Here is a 17,649-nt window from a genome sequence, read left to right as displayed (position 1 = left end):
TTGCCAACAAAAAAATTATTTCAGTAAGTTTTGTATAGGAAAGCAGAAAAGCAACTTCACTGGGAGATGCAAAAAAAAAGGTGGGCGTTCGAACAAGCTGGGAGAGGGGTGAAAGCTGCTGGTGGTGAGTAGATGAGCATCAAACACCAGATGCCAGACCTGCTATCAGTTCAAATATAATTACACAGCACTCTCATCCATGCATATAACCACTTCTTCTGTGCTCATTTATCATTTAACAGAATTTGAAAAAAAAAAAGTTTAATGGAACACTTACTTGTGGATCAATTTCTATCACGGTGAGGGCAATGTAAAGAAGAGGAAATAGAATTCATGTTCTAAAGGCCCATTAATAATAATAATAGCCTGGAATATCTACAGATTCCATGTGACACTTTCATTAATATCCTTAGTGCTTTTCAGTGATTTATTGAACTGCAATTTATCATACCACAGTCTGCATGTCATTTTTGAATTTTCTTTTTTTCCCCCCTGTTGGTCAGGAACTTATTTCATGTTTAACTTTTGTGTGTTTACTAATATTTACACTGTAGCTATACAGTACATAAATCCTAGATATGTACAGGAACAGGGGATCGGTTTGTAGGAAGCAGCTATGGTTTAGCCAGCAGGGTCTGATCAAGGGAGACAAATTGCAAACTAGAGCAAAGAAAGAGGGTGGAAAAAGCTAAATTTGCAGACAGAATCAATTTCTGGTTTAAATGAATTGAAAAAAAGAAAGAGAGGCAAGAAAGAGGGGTTGAGGATGCCTTTTACTTTCTCCAAACAAGCCTATAAAACCTTAAATACAGCAATAAACAGACTCAGACTGCAACGGTAGACATAAGAAGATATAGATTTTAATATCTTTATAAACATTTTTGTACTGTTGTTTTCTGATGATAACTTACTGAACAATTGGATTATGACAAAGAAAGAAGATGAATAGGCATACAGTAGAACAAGAAATAGGGAGGTGAGGAATTGTGCATTAACAAATAAAAGGTTCTAAAAATATAACATGAAAAATACGTAAATAAACAAATCACCAGAAAATCAAAAATCGAAAGACTCCTCCTGACAGGAGGAGCAGAAAACCCTGTTATCATCATTGATGTCACTGATATTGTTTTTTCTCATAGTAATACAGTAAATGATTAATATCAGCACTGCAAGAAGTCCTCTTGTCTCCACTGTTACCGGTACAGTTCACATCATTGATACAAACACCATCCTATCATTAGATTTAAGGGAGGCACAAAAGCTCCAGAAGTATAATAAGATGTCCTGTAATTGTCCATCTGTCAGTCTGCATTGTACTGCATCCCCTTGTTACTTCAGAAGCGATTGTCTTGGTCTTGGATCCGCCACATCCATGGACAATCACATCAGTTAATAAGGACTTATTATTCTCTCTGCATGATCCCTGTTTTGCCATGCTCCATTCAAAATGTTTATTTTTTAAAATCTTTTATTGATCACAAGTCAGTTAAGGTACACACACATTTTTTTCTTGAGTCTAGTTCTTGTATTCCTTTGAAGTTAAGTGATTAAGAAAAAAAATGTGTTCCTCACATTCTCAATGAGGCAGGTATGCCCTCACTGAGGAGGAAATCAGTTCAGCACAACCTCACTGGGAAACTGAGAAAGCCCCGTTTGACCCTCGACCTCTAAGGCTCCTGTTGGCCCTGCAGCAGGGATCCGTCTCTAGGTCCATTTTGTGTCATAGAAAAATCAAATGAACAACATCTGACACAAGATATAGACAGACTCTTCAATATTCACAGCTTGATCTCCCAGAGACACAAATTGTTTTCCAAGCAAATGAAAATAGCGCATGGCAGTCCTCGTCATCTTGAAACAATTAGCAGCTTAATATTCAGTTGCACAGAGGGAGAGAGGCGGTGGAAATGAAGAAGGAGGCAGAGTTGTGTCAAGAAATGTAATACCGATGAGAAATACTGTTAAATAGGCAGAAAGGTTGGTACAGTACCTGAAAAAGCCAGCATTATGTAGTGAGTAGTTACAATTTATTAGGGCTTCATACAGTGTATGAGCTAACTGGTTGCTCTGTTAACATCTGTGGCTATAGATTTCCATTTTGTTGTAAGATACTGATACTGACTAACAATTTATTGCCACGCTTACACTTTACCTCTTTGTTTCTGAGAACCACTTACACTCAATTGTTCCAACCTGTTGTTAGCAAAGGATGCAACAGAAAAATACATTTGGCTGAAAGAATGAGAGCAAGATAGGACTGACGCTGGAGGCTTCCCATGGTTATTGACTTTCCATTTGTACCTTCTTGATAACAATTTACAATCTGTGAACTGAAAATTAAAGCTGGATGGAGCAGCTTTTCCGTCTCAGAGCTAACTAGCTAACAAGTTTTACCTTGTTTGCTCTCTCAACTCTTTCTCCTCTATTTTCACCAAATTTTGGTTATCTGAGCTCCAGTTGAGTGAAAAACAGAAGTTGTATACCAAGACATATGAAGTGAAATCATACTGACATAAGTGGCAGTGCAAGCTTGGTCTGCATTAACCTTTCATCGTTCTCTGGCTCTCAGTCCCTCCGATTCTTGTGCTGCGAGTCTTTCTGTTGTAGATGTTTGATGCTTTGATGCCTGTTTCAGTCTGAACAGTAAAGCTCCCTACACAACATTTACACATATAATCACACTCACACACACATACATAAAAGACACACAGGCCTTGTAGTGCAGGAGCAAGAGAGGGTCTGAGGGCTGTGTTTTTTTGTGATTAGCGTTTGCCAAACCCTATGTAGGTCAGCGGAGAATGTAGTCAATGTTTGTTGTTATCAAGGCCACAAAGAGGGCATAGACATGTAGTAAGGACTGGGATAAGCTTGCCCTATTGTTGGCTTGCTGAACCCCACTAGGGGGGCGTACAGTGGTCCGGGGAGTGCACTTGTGCTTCCTCCGTGTGACGGTGCCGTCTGGAGACGTGTGGTCATGTTTCCCCCCATCTGTGAAATCTGGGGAGGAATCCTCCTTGTCTGCCATGACCTCCTTTGAGTGGTGAACCTCATTGTCACCTTTCCCCTTGCCAACCCTGTTACGAGGCTTTGTGCAGTTCCGAGAACGGCCAGGCCTCGAGGGGTGAACTATGTGGGTCTGTCCTCCAGAGCCTACCACCACGCCACGATTCATAGATGGATTCACCGTGCCAGATAAATTGTTAGTCTGGGCTCTGGACTCCGAATTAGGTACAGTTGGTGAACAGTTAGGGAAGTCCTCCTTGCGAAGCTCCTTGAGGTCTTTCCCAACCATATCAGCCGGCGCCTGGCAACCCACTGAAGACGTTGAACCTCGGAAACGTTTCAACCACTCCCATAGGGACTGGGCCTTGCAGTCACATGACCAGGGGTTGTCGTTGAGGCGTAGGTATTCCAAGGCGGGCAGCGTGTCCAGGCACTGTCCAGACAGCTGTATCAGGGAGTTGTTGAACAGGTAGAGGGTGGTGAGACGTTTCAGGTCATGGAAGGCCAGGCGGTCGACCCACTCAATCTGGTTTTGGTGCAGAAGCAGTCGGTCCAAGGCTCGAAGGCCTCTGAAGGTGTTCTGGTTGATGCTCCACAGACGGTTTCCGTGCAGGAACAGATGGCTCAGGTTGTGGAGGTCCATAAATGTGTCATCCTGCAGAAACTTCAGATGATTATCCTGAGGAGATACAGAGAGCACACAATTACAAGATTATGATGCAATGTTTTGATTTCCAACATTATTGTACTGTTACCTTAACTTGTGTCTACATGCCATGAATACATTTAGTGAATCAACATATTATGCACATATGCTTCTGCAATCAACTTTTCAAATTCAAAATACTGCAGCCTGTCCTATAGTGCATATAGTGCCTAGCAAGCAGTGCTGAATAGATGACACCAAACCATCTGAGAAATGTGGAATAATTTTGAATTTGACACCATAGATGGAAAAACTGTGGATAGAGGAATGGCTGTTTGGTGATGCCAGCTTGTCACTCACATGAGGCAGTGGAGCCACTGCAAATGAACAGAGCATTAACTCTGCAACATAGTTTAGGATTTGGCTTTGTGGGGCGTGTTTGAATTAATTGAAATAAATGTGGAAGTGTTCAAATTTGTTATTCGCTAAAGTGACAGCCCTACAACAGTCTTGGTGGTAAAATGAACCAGAATAAAAGTTTTTTGTGTACCTGCAAGTAGAGATACTGCAGGTTTCTGAGTCCCTGGAAGATGTTATTAGGAAGTGAACTGAGCCCACAACGGTACAGGTGTAGCGCATTGAGCCGAGTCAGCCCATGAAAGGTGTCTTCAGCCAAGGAGCGCAGGTGGCGGTTGTCTCCCAGATCCAGCTCCTCAAGCAGCGTGAAGCCGTGGAAGGTGGAGGGCTCGATGTATGTGATGTTATTGGAGTAGATCCAGAGTGTGACCGTGTCGGTGCTGAAGTGGCCCCGAAGTAAACGATGGATCTTATTGTTCTGTAAGAAGATGCGCTCACTGTCAGGAGGAATGCCTTCAGGGACCGACAGGAAGTTGTGGGCTTGGCAGGAGACTGTGCTGGGTGCAGTGTAGCAGATACAGTGACGGGGGCAGGACCAGGAAAACTCGAGCCCACAGAGAACCAGCAGGAACTCCAGCCCACAGCCTGCAGTGAGCACGCACACAAAGAAAGACAGGAAAGAAAAAGGAAATGAATTAATTGCAGTTTATTTTAACTTCATAGTTAAACTTCCCTTTTGTTGAGTTCAAAATTTGAAAAAGAGAAAGATATATGAATAACACCAACAGTCTACAGCTGATCTTGAGCAGGAATAATGTGTACCATGATCACCATCTTATTTTACCACGTTAGGATGCTAATGTTAGTAGCACTAAACACAAAGTACAACTGAGGTGGATGAGAATACCATTAGCTTTCAAACATGTCAAATCTGATGGTGGTGCTAAAGGAAAAGTCAGGGTGTCACCAAAAGTCAGTCGAATTTTTGTCCTTGGATGTCTGTAGCAAATTCCAATTAATCTAATAGTTGTCAAAATGTGTCACTCTGAACTCCTCTGAACCACAAATGCCAACCCCATGACCATCAAATCATTGTTGAAATATTTTAATAAGGACCAATGTGGGGGACCGACCCACAGACTGACATTGCCATCCCACACTGCAAGCATTGCTAAAAATTGACATTATAGTATATGTACATGTCATACAAAACAGGTCGCAGTTCAGGAAAAAAGAACACTGAGCAGAATCCACAAGAGATTGAGTTGCAATTTTGCAATTTAATTTAGATGTTGATTTTGTACCAAATGGGGATATGTGTTGCTCCGCAGATCAATTTTATGTTTAGTTTTTTCATAATGCAGCGATATTGGGATACAGTGACTGTTTCGACCACAGTACTTGTTATACATATGGACCTTATCTGTGACAGTTTATTGCCCAAATCCACTGAGTGTGTTTAGGCCCACAATGAAGAGTCTATTGAAGAGAGCAAACAATAACACCTGCTCCAGTGAGTCACAAGACATCTCTGTGAAGCTGATTGGATCCCTGGTGCAACACTCTTGTCTGATTCGACACATATGCAGCTATTTCAGAACCTACCCTTTCCAATATTCTGCCACCTTAGGGAGATGTGCTATTAAGAGTCCAATCCCTTTCCTGAGTCCATTGGCACTACTTTGCAGCAAGCGGAGGCTGTGATCAGTCCTTTTGTGTTGTTAAATGGGGCGTGGAATGCTTATTTAAACTGGTAGTAAGCTGCTCTGAGGCGCTTTCTGATCAGTGACATGATTCCCTAGATCCATGGGATGGCAGATGTGACTTATCCACAGTCTCATCAAAAATGAGCACAACTCACAACCCATCATGAAAGTTCTATCAGACAACCCCTGGCTCTCTTCTACTCAATTTATTATTCACAGCATAGCGGAGGCCTGATTCACTGCTTCTAATCGATATGCCTCTGTTGCCTTTTAGCTCACCCTGTAATCCTGGGTCTTTTATGCTGGAAATTCAGGAGCTGCAGAATTACTCTCCACCAAGAGACAGGCGTATTTATCTAATGTATTTTCTCGCCAAACTGTGGCTAAGCTGTGACATTCAGCGTCTGACTCCACTGACCTTTAACAGTAATTCTCTGTGTCTAGTTGCAGAGCTGGAGCACAGAGCTGTGTGTCACCTGAACAGGAGTGTGCTCTCCTGGGCACGGATCTAATCCTATTTGTTAAGCCCTGCCACTGGGCAACAATGGAAATGCATGCTTCCTCCTAAACCAGAAATGTGCCCACTAAATGAGATGATTCTTCACGGTTGAACACTGTCAAAAGGTTGACTGTGAGTGTGTGTTCATGTTTGCTGGTATGCATGTGAATATGTTGTGTTGGAGACCATGACGTGCCACCAGAGCACCACAACAGGCATCGGCTTTATTTAGACTTTCCGTTTTAATGTCATGACCTGCATCACGACATGGATCCTTTATTACTGACTATATTCAGATTTGTCACACCATCAAGACCAAATGAGCAAGCTGTTCCACTCCTTTGTCACTCTGCAGCTGTTTTTATCTCAATCTTTCTCTCTATTCACCAATTCCATGAAGATGTATCAAATATGGCACCTACTGACTGAGTAAATATGTGAAAATGTATTGCATTACACTTGGGAAATAAAGGTTTGCTTCATTTATCAGACAAATAAGCAAGACGAGACAATACATTTTCCAACCGCTGTTTGAGGAACATTTGCATTAAGTAGCAGCCACCAGGTACATAAGATGCAGCTTTCTAGTCATTTGATATTTGGTATTGGTTCACATTTTATCATACTACTGACCCTCAAAGAAGCATTCTTATAAAGAACTACAACAAATTTAATTCTGTCTTTTGCTTTTACATTTGTTCTGAGATAAAATGATATTTGGTTTAATCACCTGCCTTAAACAGGGATTCATCCAAGAGATTCCATTATTCATAAAACTGATCCTTCTCTCACTCCAGTAATTATATTTTTGAGACCCTAAACTATTTCCATTAACATTTTACTTCATGCATGTCAATAGAATTGGGTAGCAGATATCTAACAGGAAAATGATCAGAGCAGGCGAGAGACAGACAGTGATAAGTGTGATACACAGGGAGAGCGAGGGAATGAGAATGTAGATGCTGCCTAGATAGTGAGACAATTTGAATCAGCGATCTGCTAATCACGTTGGACGCAATGATGCGCCTCCTCTCCTCAGCTTGTCAGGACAAAGTAATAGATTCTTTACCCTGCTTAAGCTGCTCCTCTAAAATGGCTGTTTTTACTGCATTGCCAAATACAGAGAAAAAAAAAACATGGTAGATATGGGGTGTAATGTCTTCTTTCTTTCCTTCCTTATGAACAAAATCTTTTAACTTCATCCCTGATGAGGCTTTAGAAGATGTGAATTTATGATGTGAATACTTTTTAGAGGCTCAAAGTATCTCATACACTCTCTCCTGCATGCAGATTCAGAGACAAGGGAGAAGTGTACACAATTTTTCTTGTTTTCAGCCACACTTAGGCCATGTTTGCTCTGTATTGAAACTGGCATAGTACGCACTTTCACTGGGGACTTTAACACCTGCCAACTGACTGATCTCAACACTCCACCACCAAAACGCTACTTTAAATAGGGATGTAAACATAACTTTCAACATGCATTCACACCACAAGGTTACAGAAATGTCGAATGTGATTTACTGCACGTATATATGTATGAGCATGGATACACTAACACAGACATTCTCAAGCATTAACATGTGCATCAGGTTTGAGAATGAGGCAGATCATGTCAGTGACAAGCATAAAAGGCTTAATGATGCTTGTTTACAGAGCTTTGAATAGGGAGCATTTTCAGCACAGAGGAAAAACAACGTATTGTGTGGGAATGGTGTCCTTAAATGAAAATGTAAGAAATGAATGTGTGTCATAACTTCATTGTGCGCTCACACAATGAGCCATTCAGCTCAAATTGTATTATATAAATAGCTTTGGACACAACGGAGCATATATATGCCAATAGTGCCTATTGGAATTTGGCAGAATAAAGGAGAGGCTCTGACAGAGAGATAATGTGTTTTTGGACAGGAAAAGACGCAGCTATTTTTGGTTGGAGCCTGGGCTGTGTTTTAACACTCTCGTCACAAGTCTTTCACGTCCAAGTTTCTCCCCATACAACTTCCCATCACCCCCTTTTTCCTCCCCACTGATTACTGATGACAGATGCTAGCTCTTCACAGTGAGAATAATGTTTGACCCTGTGACCTCATCATCACCAAGTTCCCTTTTTTCTTTGGGGGTGTAGAAACGGAAATAGATAAATAAATGAATAAAACACAATGGCTCTGGTCCCCTGGCAGACTGAGAAGTGACTGTGTAGAATATCAGTGAAGCATAGTTCACACTAGATTTGCCCTCATGAATAACACATCTCTGCTAATAGGAGGGAAACGGTACGTCTGTAGAGCTGCGTGACTCTGCCCATCATTAGACTGGACAAACTCAATTTCCTGTGTCTCTCCAAACACCCTGATAAGCACCCTGGTGTTTTCTCTCCTGCTATTGGCTGGTTCTAAATAATGCCTGGACTCACTCCACACTCACATTGTGCTTACAGTCATGTTAATGCACACAGTGGTAATCAAGGTTAATGCATTATAAATAATATATTGACTGAATGGGCTCACTCTTCTGAGGCACATGACATAGAACCCATTTGAGAAAATGTATACAGTGTCAGTATTACCCTGCAGTGTCAATATATGTAATAAGCTGTAATATTATACAATAATACTGCAATATTCTAATATAGGATGTAATAAAATGGTACAAAATATCTGTCATTTACACCCCTTATGTGTATATGTATATGTTTAGCTGGCAACAAAATATTCCAAATGACCATTCACTTATATGGAATTAATACAAAATAATGAATTAATTTAGGTACATGACAAATATATTAGCTATGTGTGACTGTTAATGGTCCGTGTAAGTAATAGTGGAAATAGAACAAGAGGTTTTGGCCATTTTGCATTATTTCTCTTCATAAATTGGAGGGTTTGCATGTAATTGTCCCTGATGTCTGTAATGACACAAATCTGAAAAGCTCTCTTTGGTTTTTTGGCAAGCACTTTTGAGACAGTCCCTAACTTTAGTTTGTTATGTTCCTAGTCCATTTTTCTAATGTAAAAGTTATACAAGGCGCCAGGCTTTAGTATTGGATAATGTGGTAAGAAAAACATATTACAGCAAATCTTTACTATTCTGAGCACATTATCTGTTCATGTATTATTTTTACATCCTTAATATGTTATCATAAACTTTCCATTGTTTAATCGCAGGCATCTTTTAATAGACTGGGACAAAATCGGACAATATTAGCCAAATTCTTTATTTAATATTTTATTTAGTATTTAATAATACCAAATGCTACAATAAAGAGTAGCGTCTATAAATAAAAAAGTTTTACATAAGCCTTGGTTTCACAGTAAGTTGAACAATCCTCTGAATAGAACTAGCTTCTGCCATTTCCCGTATGGGTCAATTATTGCATATTTATTTTAATTAACAGAGTTGGAAGAAAAGCAAAAATGCAAGTATTTATTCTTAAAGAATAAAGAAACAGCAATAGTGGCACCAAACTAATATTTTCACTAAAGCTGTTTCTCATTACCATTTTTAAAGAATGTCTCTGTTGACTTGTTAAAAACACTGATTACTGCCATTATTTTCAGACTGAAAAGCAAACTCACACATGAACACTCCTGCCAACAGCTGTGACTAGCATCACTTCTGCCCCGGAATATTTGTTTTTTTTTTTCACAGCCGACTGCAGAATGTTATAGATTTTGTCTCATTTGCCATTCCCCGGTTCCACTGCAGGCAATATTGCCTCATAAGGTTGCCTGACTATTCTTCTAGTGAATGAAAGGAAAATAGGGGAGAGAACAATGACAATGCTGAGATCTCTGAGAAATTCACTAGAATAGAACTATTTCAGAAATATATCACGTCGCTGTGATATTCTTTTGGCGCAGAGGCATCAACAACCTGAGAGATTGCTTACAAGTGCGTGTGTGTTTCTGTGTTTCTGTTTGTATTGGAGCATCATCATCACTGGCCTCATCTTTTATGTCATGCATAGCACACTACAAATAAAATAGATCACACAGAGCTGATAATGAAATCACCATATACAATGAATTTACATAATATTAAGGGTATCTTACTGATACTGAGTTCAAGTCTTTATATGGAAAATCTTCATTATATTTGCCAAAAACACCTCTCTGTCTCTTTTTCTTCATCTTCTCTTTTGTGATTAATATAGATGCTATGAGAGAGATCAACCCGCTTTTTACCTCAATTCACCTCTTCATTATACTTCATAAAAATACTTTTTTAATACTTTAATTCTCTGGACATTTAGGATATCATAAAATGTTCAGACACCCAAATGAAGTTCAGACCAGAAGGGCTTGCACTATTGATTTCCACTTGGTTGTTGTTCTGCTCCATGTTAGATTTCTTTGATTCGTGCCATGTGTGTCGGCACAATATGTGCTGTGAAACTGTAAATTGTCAACACTTCCTGCACATTCATTATTATTGGATTGTTCTTCTGTCAGGCTGGCTTCACATCAAGATATGGAACTGCTTCATGTTTCTGACTGCATCCCTGCCGAAGCAGACGGATGGTGAAAGTAAAGAGCAGGTGAGAACTGGAGCACAGTCACATAGCAGGTTGGCATACAGAGTGCCAAGTCATGTCGGAGGTTAAATGGACCAGCATGTTCACCACATTATTGATATTTATGTGTGCTAAGTTCTATTTTATTGCTGTTTGATATTGTGAGCATTGGATGGTCACTGAGGTGGGCTTGTCGATAAATCTCTTCAGATTCACCATCTGGAATGGACAAACTGACAGAAAAAGAAAGTAAAGAGATGTGGTGAGAAAACTGCAGATAGAAGGTCAAAGGGCCAGAGGCCTGTGCAGACAGATGCAACTGCAGAAAGCTGAGGATCTCATTGGTTATAGTGCCCCTCAACACACAAACACATATGAAAGCAAGCAAGCAAAACAAAGTTAAACATAAAAAAAAAATGATGTGAGTGACAGCAGGATTTCTCAAGATGAGGAATCAGGGGGCCTAAAAATAAGTCTTCCGAACAACAAGCAGCACCATATGGAGGTTGTACAGAATAAAGAGGATGATTTGTGGAGTATGCAGGTGAATAAGACTCATTTATTTCGAAGATGGAATTTGAAGATGCTGAGAAGCCAGGCGGATGGCTGATGGCTGAGCTATCCACAGATGTTTAATACCTACATTTTAATTAACAGGCTTAATGGATGTCTAGTAGGTGCTAATTCCACTTGCATACACTTGCAGACACATCTGTACCCACTGGTCTTTTACTCTTCTTGCCTTCACAGCATTCTGTTGAGCACTGATAGACGCCATACGGACTTCATTCGCACACATGGATGCAAACGCACGCACATGCACAGTGCACAGTGCACACACACCACAAAATACACAAATATACACAGGCACACTAGCCAAATCACCGCTGTTGGGGGGAACACTATCAGCCACCAACTACATTCATTCATCATGACAGCACAAAGCCAAATGATTCAAATATATTGCACTCCCTGCAGTGGTATTGCACTGCACTAGCCAAACTAAACTAATGGATCCGCAAAACCTATATAAATCATCCAAGTGTATCTATATGTAGTTCAGCAAGTGATAGAGAGCATTTATAATGCAACTCCCGTTGGTGGAGTGGCTAATAATTATCCTTCATGGTTGAAGGTGTTTGATATAATCTAGGGGCTCTTCAAATGTAGAGAAATCTCTACAGTCTGTTTCACAATATATGGGATGGGTCGTTGGTATCAGTGTCATCTCACAAGCTAGCACTGGCACTAAAATGCATGGTAAATCTGTCTAATTATCACAACATATGGCAAATTCCAGTTACATTTATTGTTGGATGAAAGGACAACAAGCAAGTTCTGAGGTAACAAAACCCTCCATCATAATTTACTTAAATCCCTTAATCCGTAAATGTGAGCCAATTAACCAACAAGGATCTTTGATTCACAAAAATGTAATTAACACTTTAGCTTCCTCACAGGGGTAAAGGTAGTGTTTATTTTGTCTGTGATCTTAAAAGTTCAAAAGGTCATTGTACAGCACTTGTACAGCTTTGAAAAAATTTAGGACAAAATGATAATTAATGAGAACAAAGAACTAAGAATTTAAAATGATTGCCTTTTTAGATTTAAATTCAGTATGTGATCATAGAAATACTTAATTATTCATCAAAGTGATCAAAAAGTGACTGAAAACTCAATACGGAGAGTAATTGCAGATTTTCAGGGGACTGTGCACTAATTATTGCACACAGTTATTTTTATTATATTCCATTTCTGCCAATAGATCCTCCTAAATGTTACACACTGGACATTTAAATTGAGTGTACTTTCTACAAAAAATGTTTGACTACATATAGTGAAACATACATGTTGAATTATTGATGATGCAGTGTTATTATATAAGGCTGTTGTGGAGACCATCACCTTATAAACTGACTATTCAAACATGCTCTAGACAGCTATTTTTACATAGGAGTGAAATTCTGTATTTTGTGGGCAGAATATGTGGACTTTTTATGGTTAAACTCTAATGTTGCCTTCATTTTTATGTAGATTAACATTCTGCCTCCTCTTTCACACACTTGAGATGCAGTCATACTCTGTTGCGCATAGTTTGGAGCTGAGTTTGTAGCTTTCAGTAGCCGGCTGGACGGTTGTCATTCTGTCGGGCTCGTCCAGACGCTGCGTCTTGTTCAATCATGCGCATGTATGTCAATGGCAGAGTGCAGCACAGCCAATGATTGTATGTCTCTGTCAGAATGACAGCTAAGTTGCGATGATGCTGTGACGGCGAATAGACAGACAGAGAGAAAAGCAATAAATGACGATGGATAAAATAAGTTACTGTACTGACTCCACTTAACTTAATAGAGAAATAAAGGGAGAATATCAGATAGAGGTTGCTTTAAAGAGTAGCTCTGCACATGAGGAAACATGTCTACAGGAATGATACTGTACTGCATGAACCAGACCAAGACCTGGTTACAAGCCTTGTGTCAGCGAGCATCTGCCATATGAAGAATCTGAGCAAAGCATTGAATCATTACCAGCTCCAGGGCGGCTGCTCTTGAACTTACCCTGTGCTTTGATGTTTCTGTGGAAGGGGCCGAACAAAATAGCAAAATTTCCCAGTGGAGTAAGTAAATTAACAGTGTTTAGAAAAGCAGAGCAGAATGGCCAAAGCCAGGCTGCAGCCAAAAGTAAAAAAAAATCCATTTCTCCTTTTGGGATTCATACAGCAACACAAAAAATATAATAAGCTATTATATAAAATGTTCCAATCAGTCTAATAGCTGCTGATGTACCCTACAATTTGTCTCAATCTGCTCTGCATTTTTATCCCAGTGTCCTTCATTTCCGATACCTGTCAGCTCAAACACTATAATCCGCATGAGGATGGCCTGAGAACAGTTTACTGCATGACTTAACAATGCCCATGTCCTAACATGAATAATTTCACGTTATTTACCAGACAAATATATTCAATTTGTTTTAGCTCCTGAATTGTTATTGTGTTGCTGCTTGGTTATCAACAGGAAAGAGAGAGTAAATTGTGTTGCTGAGTGTTTTGTTAACTCTGAGACGTGTTCTCCCCAATGTCAACAACCTCCGTTCCACCATCTTGTTCTTTTTTATACAGACGTTGTTTTGATTTGAAGTCTCAATTCTGGTTTACCTACTTGAAACTGCTGATTAAAGTTGCATCATGTTGACGTGTAGAAATGACATTGAAGACACCCACAACATTTTGGCTATAGGACAGCCACTAAAAGCCTCTGTGTATTAATGATTTAGAAGCTGCACAGCTCTGCTTTGGAACCATCAGGTCAGTATAGACCCATACCTACACTGAAAGGTGGTATTTTCCAGTTCACCTGTCTCCACCTCAGCTACCTCTTACATGTTTCTCTTAAAACAAACTGTAAGGTACCCTCCTGCTGCAGCAGCAGCTGCCTCCTTGCATACAAACCTCATGCGCCCTAGATTCAGCAGATCAATTATTCATAGCAGGTGAGAGTTTGGTGCTCCGTGTACGGAAAGGCACACACACACACACACACACACACACACACACACACACACACACACACACACACACACACACACACACACACACACACAGAGTTTCAACAGTCTCAACTAATGGCTTCAAAGCGGCAAGGAGAAATGTGAAATCAAGCAGAAAAGTGTGTGAGGGAACAGCAATGCATTGTGGCTCATTAGTTCAAGAGAGAGTAGGATGACCAAGAGATGAAGAGGACTCACTGGGTGGAAGTCGGAGCTGAAAGACTACCTCAAGGGAGAACATAACACACAACACAGGCATGAGTGTGCACAGAGGTATGTACAGTACATGTAGTGGTCTACCAACACAGTATGAATTTGAGTGTGCACACTTCTATAAGTCATGAAGTGAACAATATGCTACATGTCAAATGTATTAAGTTGATGCAAGCATATTAAAGGAATGCTTGAATATTAAAAAAACTGGCTTAGATGTATGGCAGTGGCACTGGATTAAATTGTTGACCCAGACTCAAATGTACCAAAACCTCCACAGAAACTCAAACAACTCCTGGACCATAATCCGCTTTACATATGCTCAGTATGTTCCAAACAAACAATCAAATTTCCATTAATAAATAACTAAATATGCTACTTTGGGTCTTTTGTAAAGGGATTTAGCTACATATTTAGTTATTTTGTGGAGAAACTATGAGTGATTGGAGCATGCTGAACATACAGTATGGATTAATAGCAGAAGGGTGGATTATGCTGCAGGAATTGTTTGTTAAAGGACCAGTGATTTAGTGGCACCAAGCAATGTAGTTAAAGATTACAACTCCTTCACTTCATCCTCTCCTTTCAACTGTCAAACATGCAAAAAATGCGTATGTACCTACATAGAGTTTGGTTTGTCTGTTCTGGGCTACTGTAAAAATATGGCGGTTCAACATGGTGGCCTCCATGGAAGTTGATCCGCAGCAGATGTAAATATGGAGTATTTGGACATATTGCCACATAACCATACAGACTTTGTATTTAAACCAGTTCATTGGGGGAAGACATGTCAAATTGGAATGTGAGGGTTTTCTTGAGAAAGGGCAGGGGAGAGAGGAAAGAAAACACAGTAGAATACAAAAGAGCAGACGAAAAGCGGTGGAGGGAAAGTGGAAGACCTTGATCTTAAGAGAGTAATCCCTTTTCATTAAGTGTAGTTTTTCAGACCCTGGGAGCTTCACCATTGATCCTGGTGTAATGTCAATTCATTAATATACTGGGCCTCTACAGGGCTTATCACCTTGAAGGCCTCTAGCACTCTTTCCCAACAAGCACTTTCAGCATTTACTGTAACTTTTTCTCACCACGAGACAGGAAAAAAAAGACTATTCTGTACTTTCAATTCTCATCAAATTGAATTTAGATCTGTTTTGCTCCCGATTGGATTCCATCTTGGTCTTTCCACTTTTTTAGCAACGCTGTTCTGTCTTCATTCAGTTCGTCTTCGGTTTCATATAGTCTCAGCTCCAACTGAGGATGATAACTTATCATCATTTCAGTCGCTCAATTCTCTGCAGTGTATTAGAGTTGCCCTTGAGTCACTCTTGTGTTTCCATCTAGAAAATGCACACATACTTCCACCTGTTTATCGACTCTACAGAAATTTACCAGCCTCCATTGTGAAATCTCTTCAATTTAAAGTCTAAACAGCAACAGTTCCTGAATGTTACCTGATACTATAAATGGATATAGTTAATGTCTCCCTTGCTCATTCAAATTGCTGTTCCTCTTTACAACCTGTCTCTACCATTATTTACTCCTCTCCTCCCTCATGTCATGCCCCCCTTGCTGTTTAATTGATTTTGTTGTTGTTTTCCCAAAACTACAAAGCAGGAGGAAGCTTCACTGGATAAAACACAGTCACTGTCTACATGTGATTAAAGAAACCCCGGTCTGGCCGTTAGAGATACTATGGCAGCTTATGGGATTTAGTGAGTCACTGGAAAAGCACAACACCAAACCAGATTCACTTCAAAGTGTTCCATCACCAAAACCTTAAAAACATACAACCCAATAATGAATTTCTCACTCTCATAATTGTGCCGAGACGCCTGCGTTTTATCCATAAGGAGGAAGCTGAAGATCGTGACAAATCACTTGATCTTTCCTTCAGTTTTATCATGTCATGAGTGCTGCTGCTTTTTGCTTCAGCTCTGCCATCTGAAGTTTTTATTTTGCTTTCCTCCTCTCCATTGTAAACCTGAACCCTCTGGAGGCGAACCACACAAACTACTCAGCTTTGTGAGTGCTTTCCCCTCCCTCTCAGCTGCTTGTCTGCATGCAACTACCACTCACTAGTGAGTGCTCCCAATCCCCTCTCTCCTTATAAAGCCAAGTGCCTTGCTGCAGACGTTCCATAGATAAGTGGTTTATTTTTTTCCCCTCCACAGTGACGAGCCTGAGACTAATTTTCGTGCATGTAATGACTTGGTCCCTTGAACTTTTTCAACGTATGACCAAAGAGAGAGCCTTCCACTGAATATTGTGCCATGTGAGTCATAAACAACGATAATATTCAGACAAGCAGCCGCAAAAAGAGATGTCAGGCTCCATCTCAGTTCATATGGCTGGATGATGAAACATGATACCCTCCAGCCAACCCCCCCCCCCCCCCCCCCCCCCCCCCAACCCGCCCCCCACCCCATCTCTCCTTGAAGACGGATAATGAGAAGTAAAGTCAAGGACAGACAGAGAGAGCCAGTGAGGGGTTTGTTTACACAAGAAATTGTGAGTGTGGTATTTCAAAGACAGAGAGAGAGACAGAAAAATGAAGGAAGGGGAAAGGAAGAGAGACAGTATAGAGAGATAGGGAAGGAGAGTAAAAGGGTAGGAGAGATGTGAATTTTGAACTTTAACTTTCAATTTGGATCTTGAAAGAGCAATAACATTTTAGAACACCTTAAAGTAACTAAACAACTACTGTAAATCTTGTCTTTGCTGACCTCCACTGGTTTAACTTTTCACCTCGCTGTATGGGTGGCGGACTCCATGACATCACCAGTGGGTGTGGTTATAGTAAAAAAAGTATATAGTAAAATTTTCACATTGAAAACTTTAAACAAGTTTTTAGTAAAGATTTAAAAGTGGTCAATTTGACTCAAACATCACATCAGGGTTAAAGGCCAAGCTGCCACCAAAGTTTCTAAGGTGAGAAAAGTCCCATGAGCCTCTGCTCCTTTAACAGAAGCACAACTCTCACACAATCTGCCAACTAAAAGCCAAAAAAACCCCAACAAAAGGCAGAGAAAACAAAATGTACATCAAACACTGGACATCTACTACAAGAACTCTACTTAGCACTGAACAGACAATACCAAGTGGCAGATGATCAGGGCGCCATAACCGACTAGAAACTGAGAAAGTCAAACACTAACTG

At 40.3% G+C, this 17,649-nt stretch overlaps 1 protein-coding gene across 1 annotated transcript in view; it reads right to left on the bottom strand.

Annotated features, from left to right (window-relative positions):
- Positions 1-837: 837 nt before the first annotated feature.
- Positions 838-17,649, bottom strand: part of rtn4rl1b (reticulon 4 receptor-like 1b) — a 129,095-nt gene continuing 112,283 nt past the window's right edge. Inside the window, exons 2-3 of the mRNA XM_051397413.1 lie at positions 4,203-4,654; positions 838-3,685 (exon numbers count right to left, since the gene is read on the bottom strand). Coding sequence (XP_051253373.1) covers positions 2,792-3,685; positions 4,203-4,654 — 1,346 coding nt within the window. The 3' untranslated portion in view covers positions 838-2,791. The remainder of the gene's footprint in view (positions 3,686-4,202; positions 4,655-17,649) is intronic.

The sequence above is a fragment of the Dicentrarchus labrax genome, unplaced genomic scaffold (genome assembly GCF_905237075.1).
Source record: "Dicentrarchus labrax unplaced genomic scaffold, dlabrax2021, whole genome shotgun sequence".
NCBI lineage: Eukaryota > Metazoa > Chordata > Actinopteri > Moronidae > Dicentrarchus > Dicentrarchus labrax.
This window is presented reverse-complemented; position numbering and strand designations above follow the sequence as displayed.